The 13,841-nt window shown below is 43.7% G+C and overlaps 1 protein-coding gene across 2 annotated transcripts in view; it reads right to left on the bottom strand.

The window, feature by feature from the left end:
* Nucleotides 1–13,841, bottom strand: part of TSHZ2 (teashirt zinc finger homeobox 2) — a 210,413-nt gene that overhangs the window by 69,471 nt on the left and 127,101 nt on the right. The window contains exon 2 of one of the 2 annotated variants that reach the window (XM_039719453.1): nt 9,831–12,909. In XM_039719453.1, coding sequence (XP_039575387.1) covers nt 9,839–12,909 — 3,071 coding nt within the window. In that variant the 3' untranslated portion in view covers nt 9,831–9,838. The remainder of the gene's footprint in view (nt 1–9,830; nt 12,910–13,841) is intronic. The other variant, XM_039719454.1, reaches the window with a different exon arrangement.

The following is a 13,841-nucleotide window of genomic DNA, read 5'->3' as shown; positions in this document are numbered from 1 at the left end:
TTATTTTGTTGTCTTTTAAGATAACACCAGATTATCAGTGGGCGGCTCAGAGAGGCACAGGAGCAGCAGGGTGAGCCCTGTGAGCTGAGCAACAGAGGAGGAGCTGGTCAGCCCCTACCCAGCCTCGATAGCTGTCCTGTTCACAGCCTCCTGCTGCCTCCTGCTCACCTGGGCTGCAGCCACAACTGGGAATAAAGCAATTGGGAATGGAACCTCATCCCGGGGACGGGAGCTGTGGTCACTGCTCCCTCAGGGGGGTGGCACAGCCAGAGGGACAAGGGACAAGGGAGCTGTCTGCAGCTGTGGGGAGGCTGCCCAGCCCAGCCCTGGCCCAGCACGGCCCTGATGTGCTGCTGGCACTGCAGGGAGGGCTCTGCGAGAGTTCCCAGCTCCGCATTTCCCCTCAGGACTGCCCCAGCTGCTGCTGTGCCTGGGCACTCCCAGCCCTGGCTGTGGGCAGCTGCAGAGGACAGAGCGAGATGTGACACAGTTGGAGGGACCATTCCTTCTCTCAAGTCACAATTATCTCTGCTACCACATTTGTGTCCTCGCTCTTGTCTCAATTTAAGTAAGTTACAATTCTCCCACTCTTGTTACCGAGTAGATGCAGATGCCACTTTGTTCCGTGTGATTTATAGCCAGTAGCTAATGTTCAGTTATAATTCCCCATTTTAGACATGAAAAATAGCCTGTAATGCTCAACACAAGGGCCTCTCAACAATGATATATAATTTAAAAATTAACACGAGGACAGAGGAGCCACGGGATTTTGAACTAGGGACTCTCTCATTCAAAGGTTAAATCTCTACAAGGTGAGCTAAAGGAATTAGTTGAGTTATTAAGTAAATGCCTCTGTTCTATTTTCCCAGCACATTAGCTGTTGCAGCCTTTTCCAGTTCAGTTGTGTTCCGCCCCAGCATGTTCAAAGTGCAAATGCTCGTGGCACTGTGTTCACACATTTGCTTTTTTTCAATGTCAAACAAACTGGAGCTGTTCAGAGCCAAAGGTCAAAGTGGAGGGTCCTTAAGGAAATCTCCTGGGAAATGATGTGATTGCTCTCATGTCTTTATTGTGTATAAAATCAGGCTTCATACGTGGCTCGTCCTTTCCAAGCATCTTAAAGCTATAAATGAGTCATGACTCACTCTTGCAACACCTAAGTTATGTAAGTGGTCTTGCTAATTTACTGGAATATCTCGCATACTAATCATTTCCAGGATAAACTCTGAGGCCTCGGAAACCTCTGAGCTATGAAGAGCTCCTTTAGAAACAGAGACCTTAAATCCCAACCTCACACAATGAGGCAAAAGCAGGACAGGGGACAGAACCTGCATCACCCGACTGGCTCTGCCAAACTCAAGCCATAAACCTTCTTTGGGCAAAACTCAGCACTCAGAAACTCAGGGAGTGTGGAGAGGGAAAAGAGCTTGTTTGGGGAGGTGGAATTCCTTTCCTGCCTGCCTTCTGCTCCCAGTGAGGTGCAGCTCATCTCCTGGGTGCCTCCTGCTGCACTTTGCTTAATGGTCTGGCTCCAGCATCAAATATTGTATTTATGGATTACAAATTTATTGACATTTGACATTTGCATCAGCTTTCACCTGATCAACAGGAGCTCTGGCTGCCAAAGGGAGTTATTACGGAAGATTTCAACAGCCATGGGAATGCCAAAAATGTCATTAAATCACATCAGAAAAACAATGTGTTCATAGCATTCATACATTTAGTCTTGCCAGTAAATCTTCTGGTTGATGCTTGGACCACCTACTGATGATACTCAAAGAAAAGGAGAAACAGGGAGAATTGAAGAGATGAATTAAATTAAAACCAAATGACATGACGCCTGGCACAGTGGGATCTTTAATTTTCTACTCTATGAGTCCAGAATAAGCAAAAAAAAAAGCAAAACAAAGCACAGTGGCTTGACTTTCTCTGAGTGAATTCCCTGCATACAGGCAGGGCTTAACTAAATAATCCTGAGTAATGTGTGCACCCCACATTATTGCATGAGATTTGTATGTGGGAGGTGCAGGATTCAGAAAACATATGGCACATGGAAAACAAATGACAGGGTGTGCTTTTACACTCATGCTGGCTATACTTATCACTCCTGTTGATATTTTTTTCCAGACATGAAATATGAATGTAAGAACTTTCACCTTAATCTCGTCGGAAAAATATCCAGAGGGTTTTTTTTGTGCATTTGTGATTTACAGGAGGATACCACATAATTTTTGGGAGTACAGACAATGTTTAAAAAAACACGGATCAAATAAACACAATTACCTCCCTCATAGTTTTTTCCTTGGATAAAAACCTGGGTCTTGCACCATAAGAACAGCAAGGCCAACAGATTAGGGCTCCATGGAATTAGGGAGGGAAGAGAGCTGCTGGCCTGGGAGCCCACCCACAGCCTGTCTGTGCCTGACCAGTGAGGCTGAGCTCCACTGGAGGCTGATCCTGAGCTCAGCGAGCATGAAGGAAGTTTGGAGTTTGCCCTTTGAGGTGTCTGGTGGAAGAGCAGCCTGTTCACCTCACACAACCATGGGCAGAAACAGGCCATGGTCATATCCCAGAGGGGGGGAATCTTCTGTGGAGTGCCTTGGGATGGAGATGAAGAGGTGGGAAAAAGGAAATGGCAGTGTCTTTAATGTAAGGAAAGTGGGCAGCCATGAGGACGCAGTTCCAGGGGAGATAGGTGCCAGCAGCTTGTCTTGGCCCCCCAAAAGAGTTGGTGTGGGGTAGCCACTGCTGTGCTTGGAGCTGACAGCAGAGTGGAATGAAGAGAGGCAAAGGCACTCAGGGAATGGGGCAGGGATGTTCTCCCGGCCTTTGGCTGGAAGCAAGACAGAGCTGGAGCTGGATGGAGATATTGACAGGCAGTCACAGCACAGAATGGCTGGGACAGACACCCCCAGCTCTCCTTGTGGTTCGTGGTACAAACTTGTGGGAGTCAGAAATGGGGAGTGTTGGTGAGTTTTCATTAAATGACTGAAACCAGCAGTTTCCCACTGGAGTTGGAGCAGTTCTCCCAGAGGAGAGGACAAACCCACCCTGTCTGCACAGAGTGCCCTGAGCATCCTTTGGCTCGGAGCCCTGGGATCCTCTGCACTTCAGGCTTCCCAAAGGAGGAATTCCTTCTCCTCCCTCCACGCCCCCTCTGCTGTGGAGCAGCACGGAGCAAACGGTCCTGGCTGGTGAAGGGAGGCAGAACCTGCCCTGCACACACCACTCTGAGCTGCAGCAGGCAGGGGAACAGCCACATCAAAGCCACTCCAGCCACCTCTCCTTTCCTTTCAAAAATGTCACTGCTGCACCCTCCACTTTCTGAAACAATGTTTATCATTGTTCTTCGATTGTCTGGGACAATAAATGGTTAGAAATGAGCATATATCACCAGGAAATCTCTGCCTGCCCCTTCCCCCAAGCAGTGTCATAAAAACGTACAAATTCACATTAATAATGAAGTGCATTTCCCCGAGAAGCCACTGTGTATCTCAGGGAGAGCAGGCAAGGTGGCAGTTGCTGCAGAGTTTCCTATTAAAGAGCAGAGCAAATACTCATAAATCTGATGAGGGGCCAAAGCACATGTTAGGGCTGTCTCCCTCTTAATGGAACCTTTTCTGAAATGAAAAAAATATATATCTTGATACATTCAGGGTATTCATTAGACATGACAACCTCCTCCACTCCCCACGGCTCCCTCCCCCCTCCTGCCTGGGCTGACCCCCGGCAGAAGAGCCGAGTGCTGGCAGGGAGGGATTTTGGAGGGGAGGAGGAACTGTTTGCTTTTAATAAAGGGGTTGTGTAAATTTACTACAATGGACAAGTTCCCTCGTGGCCCTGTGTGTCCCTCCTTCCCTCACTGCAGCCGTTCCCGGTGTGTGCCCCTCTTGGGGGATCTTGGCTGTCTGTCCATCCAGGGAACGGGGCACACGGAGCTGTGCAGAGCAGGATCACTCTGGCAGGACATGTCTCCTGCCCCCTCACACCTTGGAGGGCTGGGCCCCCTCCTTGTCCTGGGAGCAGAGGATTGTCCAGGGTGAGGATCAGCCCCCGGGCTCTCTCAGGGCTGGGGTTTTGCTGCCTGGTGTTGTGTTTGGTGTTTTCCCAGCTGGACCCCCCTCTTGGAGAAGAACCACAGTCCCATGGAAGGCAGAGCTCTGTCTGGGGGTTGTGTCCCACCCTGTCCCCATCCAGCAGGGAGGGTCCTGGGCTGGAGCTGCACTGCTGCAAATCCTGCTTGCATTTCTGTGGAAGCCAGCGAAAGGCCTGATCCCTCCCCTCCACAGACCCTGCCTGGATGCACAAACACACCCAGCTCCAAACTGAGATGGGAAGAGAAGGCAGAATGAGGCCTGAAGACTACAGCTTAATAATCATGAATTATCTGTTCATTATCCCAATAAATAGTGAAAAATCTCTTCCTCCTTTCCTCCTCCCATAAAGCTGTATCTATAATTTTCCTCATTTTCCATCTGTGCTCCATCATATTTGCACTGAGTGATCATCCTGCTAAATTACATTATTTTTATTGAAAGGTGCTTTGGAGGGCTGGATACTGTTCATGTCTTTTCCTTTTGGTATTGATCTTTGTGATTCGTTTGCTGAGGTGTAAAATATATAAATAAGACTCAGGTACCCTTCCTTTGAAATCTCACCTGGTAGAAATGTTCTGCTATAGATTATGAAGGCTGTAGCATTTAATAATATCAGGCACAGCAAGGAGAAGGCAAGATTTTGATGTCCTTATGAATAGTGAATGCTGGAGAAGGCTGGCACTGTTCAAGGTCAGTTAAAATCTGCTCGAAAGTTGCAGTTTCTTTGTGAGCAGAGGAGTTCCTGCCTTGGAACTGCCACATGCAATGTGTTTGTACAGAGCTCAGGAACAATGTGGGTTGACCCAGTGGGTTGGAAGCTCAAATGCAATGTTAAATAATACTGTTCTTAATAGCAACCTGTAAAACTTGCAAAACCTTCCTAAAGAGCCAGGAAATGTGCACGGATCCGTTGGTGCTGCCACAGCCTGATGGATCATCTGGCCTGGCCCTGCTCTCAGGGAAGCCAAGAACACACCATTATTAGGTTTACAAGGATGATGGCTAGATTGAAAAAATGCTATGCAAGATAATTTTTGAGGATTAAAAAATGTTCAATTAAAAAAAAAAATAAAATCTGGATCTACCACTTCAGGTAAACAGTGAAAAATTTCAAAGGATTAAGAGACCTGAGGCTTCACCAGGACAGGATTATTTTGAGGGAGGGCTCATGGTTTGGAGGTAGTTCCTTGCTTCAGCAGGATTTTGCTTCAGCAAAAAGGCTAACCTGTTTCTTTTCCTAGCTCTGTCTCCTGTCATTCAATTTTACCCTGTTTATCCTAACAAAAATCTGTTTTAAAACAGAACTTCCCCACAGACTTTTTTTTGCCATTGAGAAGCCATCATTTTCCAAAAAGATATTGTCAGAAAAATCCCATTTGAATGGAATAAACAAGAATTCCATGGGATGAACCCTCTTTTCCTGGCTGATGATGTGGGGAGCAGAACCCTTGGTGTTGCTGGTAAATTCTGCTTACGAAATCGTGGTGACACCACCGCAGGCAGGCACATCCCAGCATGTCTGGTTCTCCTGGAAGGAAACCTCAGCTTCTAATATTTGTTGCTAAGAAGAAATGGAAGTTGAGGAGCAGGCTAAATTCCCTAAAATAGAATTTTGGACCACTGATTCACACAATTGTCCTTGACCATGTAAGAGCCATATTGACTAAGAGTGGAACATGATCAGAGCAGCTCCTACTGCTTCAGAGGAATGAGAAAATAAAATCCAGAGAAGAAAAAAATCCTCTATTTTGGTATACTTAACACATACAGTTATCTACATGTCCTATATATCATTTAACAAATTGCTTTGCAATTCTTACAGGGCGTGGTATAATGACTGATTTAAAATCACTGCATTGCTTAAACTGCATTGTTCTTCATCAAGTTGAGTCATTTTTATGTGAAGTGTCAAGCTCTCTAACAAATAACTGCTGCCAGACAAATCAAGTTCCTCATCTTAAAGCTACGGCTAAATAGTTTATAGCTTTAATCTGCTCACTGAGGTGTGCAGTCTATGACAGTAATTATAAATGCAAGGAGAAATTATAGCTGAATGCTTTAACTGCATTAGGAGCCATTTGATGAACAATCATGATTGCCTGCTCATTTTCAACAATAGAGGGCAAGTTAGTGTCAGTGCATTAGAGGATTTTCAGTTCTGCTCTGCTCTTTCTTCCATTTACCACAGAATGTCAGTTGTCTCCTATAAAGTAGAAAAAAAAGCGCCGCAGAAGCTTTAAACTTGATGGTTAAAAAAGACAAAGGAGGAAACAGAGAGAAAAACTGTTTATCATTATGACTTTTTTTTTTGTTTTGCAGCAGCCTTACTTTCAAATTAGTTCATCTCAGGTAGCTGCCTGTTCGCTTATCGGGGTCTTTTGAAGCAGAAATCTCCCCAGTCAGGTTGGGTAATTTGACTTTATGGAGATTTATTTCTATCAAAAGTTGTAGCCAAGGCCACAGACAGCCTCAGTTAGTGACCAGTTCCAAGCCAATCCCACCTGGCTCTAAAGTGAGAAATACAATTCTGCCCTGCCTTTTCCCCCAGAACAACATAAAAATTCTAATTCAGTTGAAGAAATGAACAAATGTTCTTCAAGGTATAAGTCAACATACAAATTACTTCTAATTAAAGCCATGTTTCCTAATGTTCATGGGTTTTCTATCAAGAATAGCAATAAAAACAAATTTGAAGTGGGTTAAATGAAAGAGAATAGAGATGTCTGATTGTTGTATATTACACATAATCTTACTTTATATTACTAAACCCATATCACTTAGAAGAATTCAGGAAAACACCAAAGATGACTATAAAAGAGATATATGTATCTTTTTACATTGAAGAAGAATTTATAGCAAATTTCTTATAAACAGCCTCACAGAGGTCTTAAAAATAAATCCATACCCATAACACATTTTTCTACAGTAGTAACCCAGATTATTCATTTGTATTTTTAATGATAGCTAACATTTGACAATATAACCTCTACTAGTAAATGCCATTGAAATATAAAGTACTTTATGCATTTCTATACTTCAAGTACTCTTTCCACTGTTTTATTTCCATTTATTTCAATCTATATTCTCTGTCTTTATGCCTATTTCACTGCAATGTTGCCTGCAAGAAGGAAACACAAATGCATGTGTGTGTTTTCAGGATCTCAGCTTTATATTTCGCCTTTCTAAATACTCTGCTCCCCTCTGTTATTATTCAAATGTGTACTGGATCTTAAAAATAACATGGTAAGAGTAAGTAAACTCTGAAAATCCCTGTTATTTGATTTAGTCTCCTTGCAGATTTCTGAAGAATCCATATGAATAAACTCAGGCCTCCCCACTCCCAACCTCGTCAGAACTTCAGGGAGGCTTTCGGCTCCGAAACTGTAATAAAATCTTTACAATGCCATCCCAAATACCCCATCATTTCAGACAATTTGTGCTATCATGCATACCAACTGAAATTATAGCTCCAGATAACAGTGCTATCACTCTGTCATTGCAATTTAAATATATTTTTTCAAAGGTAAGATACAACCTGCATCTTGATATAAATTAGAAATGGATGAGTATTACGAGGACAGCAATTTCTCGGCATCCAGAGGCAGGAAGGACAGTCCCTTATTTATGTAGTTACACATCACCTGAATAATATGTCTCTGTGCAGGTTATTACAATGCAGAAACCACTTTTTTTTTTTTCCCTTGGAGATTTTTTTCTCCCCTTTTGTATTTGCTCCTCCAATCCTCAGCAACAGTAACGTGTTTACAAAGGTGGGTGTTTGGTTTGCCTCTGAGTAATAACACGGTGCTTTCAAGACCAAATCTGAAACATTTGTCACACATTAAGCCATGAATGTGCCAAAATAACTGTTGTATTAATATATCTGGCAGATAGCTTTTGTTTGATAGTCCCCAAATTATTGGTTTGCTCTGATATCTCTTGTGTGAAAACTATGAATGGCAGAGTCTTAATAATTGTTAAGTGGTGGGGAAGGAAACAAAGCATGGGATGTTTATCCCTACCCAGACCCTCAGGGGTGTTGATTTGGAGTGGCCAGGTAAACAAGCAGCATTCTAATGTTGGGTTAAAGTGCCCAAATAGATACTTTAGGGTATTAGCCCTATTTAGAAAACAAACTCCTTAGGAGTGAGATGGAATTTTGCTGGCTAAAATATGCAGGAAGCATAAATCTCCTCCAATGCAGACAGCACGTACAAGATGTATGCAAAACTTAAATCTTACTGCACTTGAACGCTGACATTATACTCCATGGCAATAGCTTACAGCCCCAGCCCAAATAACCCCTTGATCAGTGGTTTAAATTATTCAAAAGTAGCATTTTTAATGGAGCTTAAGCGACGCAGAGCCCTCGTACTGGCTTTGGCAGCAGAAAGTGTTTCCTAAAACATGAATATTTGCAGCAAACAAATGGGAAATCTGCCCCCAAATGGGGACTGAGCCCCGTTCTCTCAATCAGCCAGAGGACGCCCACAAAGCCAGGTGGCATCAGTGACAATTCACAGCACATCTTTAATTTTCACCATCTGACAAATTCATTTTCTGAATGTTATTCAAGTAATGAACACCTTGGAGAAAACCTGGATCTGCACATGGATGTTCTGTGAACATAAGCAGAGCCTGAGTCTGCTGGAGGAATTGATGGGAACAACTAAACAGAGCCCTCCTGGAAAAAAAACTGGTTAGAACAAAAAACGTCTATTTGGACTTTTAGTTGATGTTCTGCATATTTATTTCAATCAAGAATATTCAAGTTTGTGAATCAAGTAAAATTAAAAATGCAAAAATGGTGTGGCATCTGAATATTACATTACATGTTATAAACATTGGTTGTGGCAACTGGTGTATCTTGCAGCAAAAAAATAGCAACACTAACGCAGCAGTATCCTACTAACAGGTCTTGGAAATATTAAGCTTGTAAAAAATCTCAATTAAGCAGTAACTCCCCCAGGTTATAAGAGAACTTGCACTGAAGTCAGTGATGTTTATGGATTGACTTCCACCAACACGAAGCAAAATATAATCAAACATCTTAAAGATTAAAAAAGGAATGATGGAGAGAGAGGTTAAAATGATGTGACAAAAAAGGCCACTCACAGTAGCAAGTGTTTAAGTAAGTGTAAAATATTAAAATATTTTACAAAACTGAACATCCAAATATCAACAGAAGAATAACTGAACTTCTACATAGGAACTTTTCAGATTTATTTGTAGATTCTTGAGGCTGTGTTTGAGATTATGAGAGACTTGGAATAATTGAGATTTTGCTAATTTGACTTTTGAACTTTCTTCTTTTTCCCCATCCAAATCAGATTTATTGGTGTGCTAGCACTGAGTGAGGTAATAACCTTTTGGGTTTCAGTGCTCTTTATCTGCTTTTTTCCATTCTCACTGCAAAGAGTAGCACTTAGTTCTTGCATTCCACACCGAAGTGCAGTGGATGTGAAATGATTTATTCTTAGGAACAAAAGAGAAATGGGCAAACAGCTATTTTGCAAATAATGAGCAGCAACATTTCTCTCTAGGGCAGTGTGGGTTTGCATTGACCAAGCTCTCTTTCTGAAAACGTTATAAAATGGATGTGTGCATGCGAGGGAGGAGCGGCGCAGCATACACGATGCATTTTATACTGTTTTCCTACTTTTACCAAAGCACAGAGCCTGACGGAGCCTCCTGGAAATGCTGAAATGAAAACTCACTATAGAGCATGCATACCTTAAGAGTTATTCTTCATCCACTTCTGCTACAAATTGTGAATGGTGTTCTGGTGACTTGCTGTGTGTTTTGCTTAGATGAAGTTTTACTGCATGTTTGCTCGCAAATGTCCGACAGCACAACTTACATTTGAACTTAGAGTCTGTGTCCTCTTCTCCAGCTATTGTTTCAGGAGATCTTTGAACTGAAACTCTGGAGATTTCTTGCTCTACCTTGGTTTGCTGCTCCACAGCCAGCCTGTTCATGTCTTTCATTTGGAAACCTAGGTGGGATTCTAAGTGGCTAATGTAAGTAGAGGGGGTTCGGAACTGAGATGCACAGTCGCTGCAATAAAAGACTGGATGTCCTTTGTCCATGTTTTTCAAAAACTTTGTTCCTCCGGTTTTCCTAAGTTGATACTTGACATTTGCCAACCAGTGGCTGATGGTGGTCATCGACAGTCCAGTGAATTTGGAAATCTGCATGCGCTCTTGTGGGCCTAGATCTGATAATAAATATTTACCTTCAGATGTCTGGAAGAGGCTGGAAGCAAACTGAGCTTGCAAAATGAGCAGATGCTGAGGGTTCCAGTTTGACTGCCTGCCCTTCCTTTTATGCAGAGTGGAGACTTCCGTGGAGACGTCCTCGAAGCGCCGGACATCTATTTCCAACTTCATGGACGGGATCCTTGAGGATGCAGCAGGTTTTGGTGTGGTAGCTTTGGGAAGAACTTTGACCATGTCAGCGATGTCAGACAGAGCGTGCTTTTGAGGTGGAGAAGTACAAGATTGTGCTTGAGCTGACTCAGCTTTCTTGCCTTTGGATTTGGTCAAGTCAATAGGCTGATCGTTGTTTTCAAACAAATAGTGCCTGGATACACTTGCAGGCTTTGGTGGGGTTGGAGCGGGAGATAAAACTGGCTTCTCCATCATGTTTAGATTGGGTTTGTGGAACATGGAAATTGTGCTAGAGCTGGGGCTGCAGTTGGATTGAGGCTGTAAGGGCTCAGTGGCTTTGCCCAGGTGATTGTTCAGGACGGACTGCAGTGCACTCAGGGGGTTCACACAGGGCAGCTCCGAGGAATGGTTGGCAGCAGCACAACCATTGCTGAGAGAAGCTGCTGGTGGCTCCTTGAGGACTGGCTTTTCTTTCCCACTGTCCTCTTTAATTTTGTCTTCTTCTTTCAAGGGACACGGTTCTGTCTTTTTTGGCTCCACAGAGGCTTCAGCTTTGAGGAGAGGTTCCCTCTCGCTCTGGCTGAGCGAGGCTGGCTCAGCCTGGACACCCTCCTTAGCACAGTCCTTTTGTACCTCCTCCTTGTCCTCAGCCTCCTTCTTCACTTGAGTGCACTGGCTCACGTTTGCTGAGATAGGGACCAGAGGCATCACCTTCCACTTGGGCGCTATGGGCCTCAATTTATTGGTCATGGTTGGCCTGATTTGGAGCACCTGGGATCCCACAGGCAAGGACGGCTTGGCTCCCTCGGAGAGCTGGTAAGCTGCGTGGATGCTGGGGTAAGCACTCCAGCTGGGAGCTCCATTCTGAGCTTTATTGATGGCTGTCGTGACAGTGTTCTCCAAGGACTTTAAAATGTCCCCACCACCCTTTGAACCATCTTCTAAATCTTCTTCTCGGAGGTACTGGTATTTCATTGTGGGATCCAGGGGTTTCTGAAGAGTGTCTTCGTACTCCTCAGTTTTCATTGCTTTCTCATCTTTGTTTGCATCATCAGCTTTATCTTTTTTACTTTCTTTTTTAAGTTCAGAGGCAGGACCTATGCATTCTGCAGATGATTTACTGGTTGATTTTGAAACGGGGCTGTCACTGGCTGGTGCTTCAGACAGCGATTGCATTTTTTCCACAGCTAAAGGATCCAGAACAAGTTGCTTTCCTTTCTTTGAAGCTGAACTCGTGACTTTCAAGAAATGGCCAGTGACCATCATGTGGGTTGTGAGCTGCTGCAAGGTATCATGGGAGCTTCCACATTCCATGCACTTCAAAATCTGGGATTTGCAGGCCTCGAACTGCCAGGTGTAGCTGGCCCCGTTCTGGTACCCGTAGCGGTTGTTGGAGGAGAGCTGCAGGTTTGCGTTCTTCTGAGGAGAGAAGGTGTCTGAGAAAGACCCTGTCGTGGAGTCAGGGGAGCAAGGCCTGTTCACATCAAACACACGTTTCTTGGCTGGAGTGACCATTTTTGAAGAAATGGTTGGTACCGGCTCCTTCAAAGGCACTTTTTGGTAATGCTTTGTTTTTATCATATGAACACTCAGATCTTGAAGGGAATCAAAAGAGTCACCACAGAACATACACTTCAGAACTTTTTGTGCATCTTCCTTGTCCATGTCCTGGAACGCCCTTTTCCGGGGCTTGGAGTAGCTGGTAGGTCTGTGCTTGTCCTTTTTGTGGTTGTCATCCTGGTAGTGGCCTGTCTCGTTCATGTGGACCGTGAGCTCTACCAAGGTGTCGTAGGCAGCGCTGCACTGCCGGCAGCGGAACCGGCTGGCGCCCGTGAACACAGTCCCGCACATTTTGCTGCTCTGCCTGTAGAGCTGCACCGAGCTGAACAGGTTGGGCTTGGAGACAGGCCTGGAAGGTAAATTCTGCTGCAAGCTTTTGGACAGTGCGTCTTGGTGCCAATCGAAATCAGCTTTGTTCCCTCCGTTCCTGTTGTCGCAACTCCTCTTTTCAGAGTTGGACAACTTGAAACCCAGCCCCAAGCCTGTCCAGTAAGAGTCCGACAGGATGTTGGCATAGACTGCTGTCATTTTATCCATGCAATCGTGTGCTTCGCTCTGGGCTTTGGGGTGGGCGCTGCTTTTGGGGTCCTGGGGCTCCCTGGAGCAGATGTTTTTGATATCTGCCACATGGTCACTACCGTCACTCAGTAGTGATTCGTTCTCCGCGTCCTGGTTGGATATGTGACTGACAGGGGAATTCTGGAAACTAAAGTTCCCTTTCTGCTCAGGACCCACTTCGTGCTCCTCATCCGTGCCAGTGTCATTGCTGCTCTGCAGCTGAGCAGTGGAGTTGTTGTCATCGTCATCTTCTTCCTCCTCCTTTATATCTTCCTCTTCCTTTAAATCTTCCTCTTGGACATAACCTGAAATGTAATGTCAATATATGAAACAACCTGTTAAAGGAGAATGTTACAGTTCCAGTTTTCTGCTTTCACTATGTATTTTCTTTACTGGATTTTGTTTTAATCTATAACTATATTTTCTGTTGGTTCTGGAAGTGAAAAAAAGCCAAATGATGTCTCTTTTTTTTGTGAAGGTTGCTGCATTTTGTTGGCAGATGATCATAATTCTTTATAACTGCCAGAGATCCTGAGTTAATAATTTTCCTGTCATGGGAGTATAATTCTAACTGTCCTGTAATGGGACAGTTGGAAAATTCATATGTAAGAATTTAAAGTTTATACTAAAAGCTTCAATTCTATGAAATTGTTTTTAGACTCAGTGAGAGAAGGGATTGAATTTGCAAGGAAGAGAAGAAAAATAAGTGCCATAATCTTACTGGTTCAGAGCATCATCTAGGTACAGTAGCCTTTTGCCACTTGATCACCTAAAAATGCAATTTAGGATGTACACAAATAATTTATATGTCAAAATACAGTATTTGAAAGTGTTAATAGGGATAAGTGAAATCCTTTTGTTTATAAAAGTAATGTACTGTGTACCATAAAAGCAATTTGTGCTTCAGTAAAATCCATAAATTTTAGGACAAGAACCCTTGGGAGTTACAGAAGATTTGACAGAAGTAGACTGAAGTTGATTGTTAAACTGGAAATGTGGAACAAATCCAGAAGGATTTCATTTGGCAAATTTACTCTTTGATTACTAAGATGAACTTGATTGTGGATGAGTATATTTATTCAGAATCCAATTCCTTCCCATTCTCTGAAATTCGTTTTGTGGCTCTTTAAGAACCTGGCTCACTTTGCTCCCTTGAATTTGGTACTCCTGCCCCAAAAGTATCCTTCTAGCAAATCCAGAGGAAAGTGTCCCACCTTTCTGGTGACCATCTGGACAA

Source organism: Passer montanus, unplaced genomic scaffold, assembly GCF_014805655.1.
Source record: "Passer montanus isolate IOZ18808 unplaced genomic scaffold, ASM1480565v1 scaffold41, whole genome shotgun sequence".
Lineage (NCBI taxonomy): Eukaryota > Metazoa > Chordata > Aves > Passeriformes > Passeridae > Passer > Passer montanus.
This window is presented reverse-complemented; position numbering and strand designations above follow the sequence as displayed.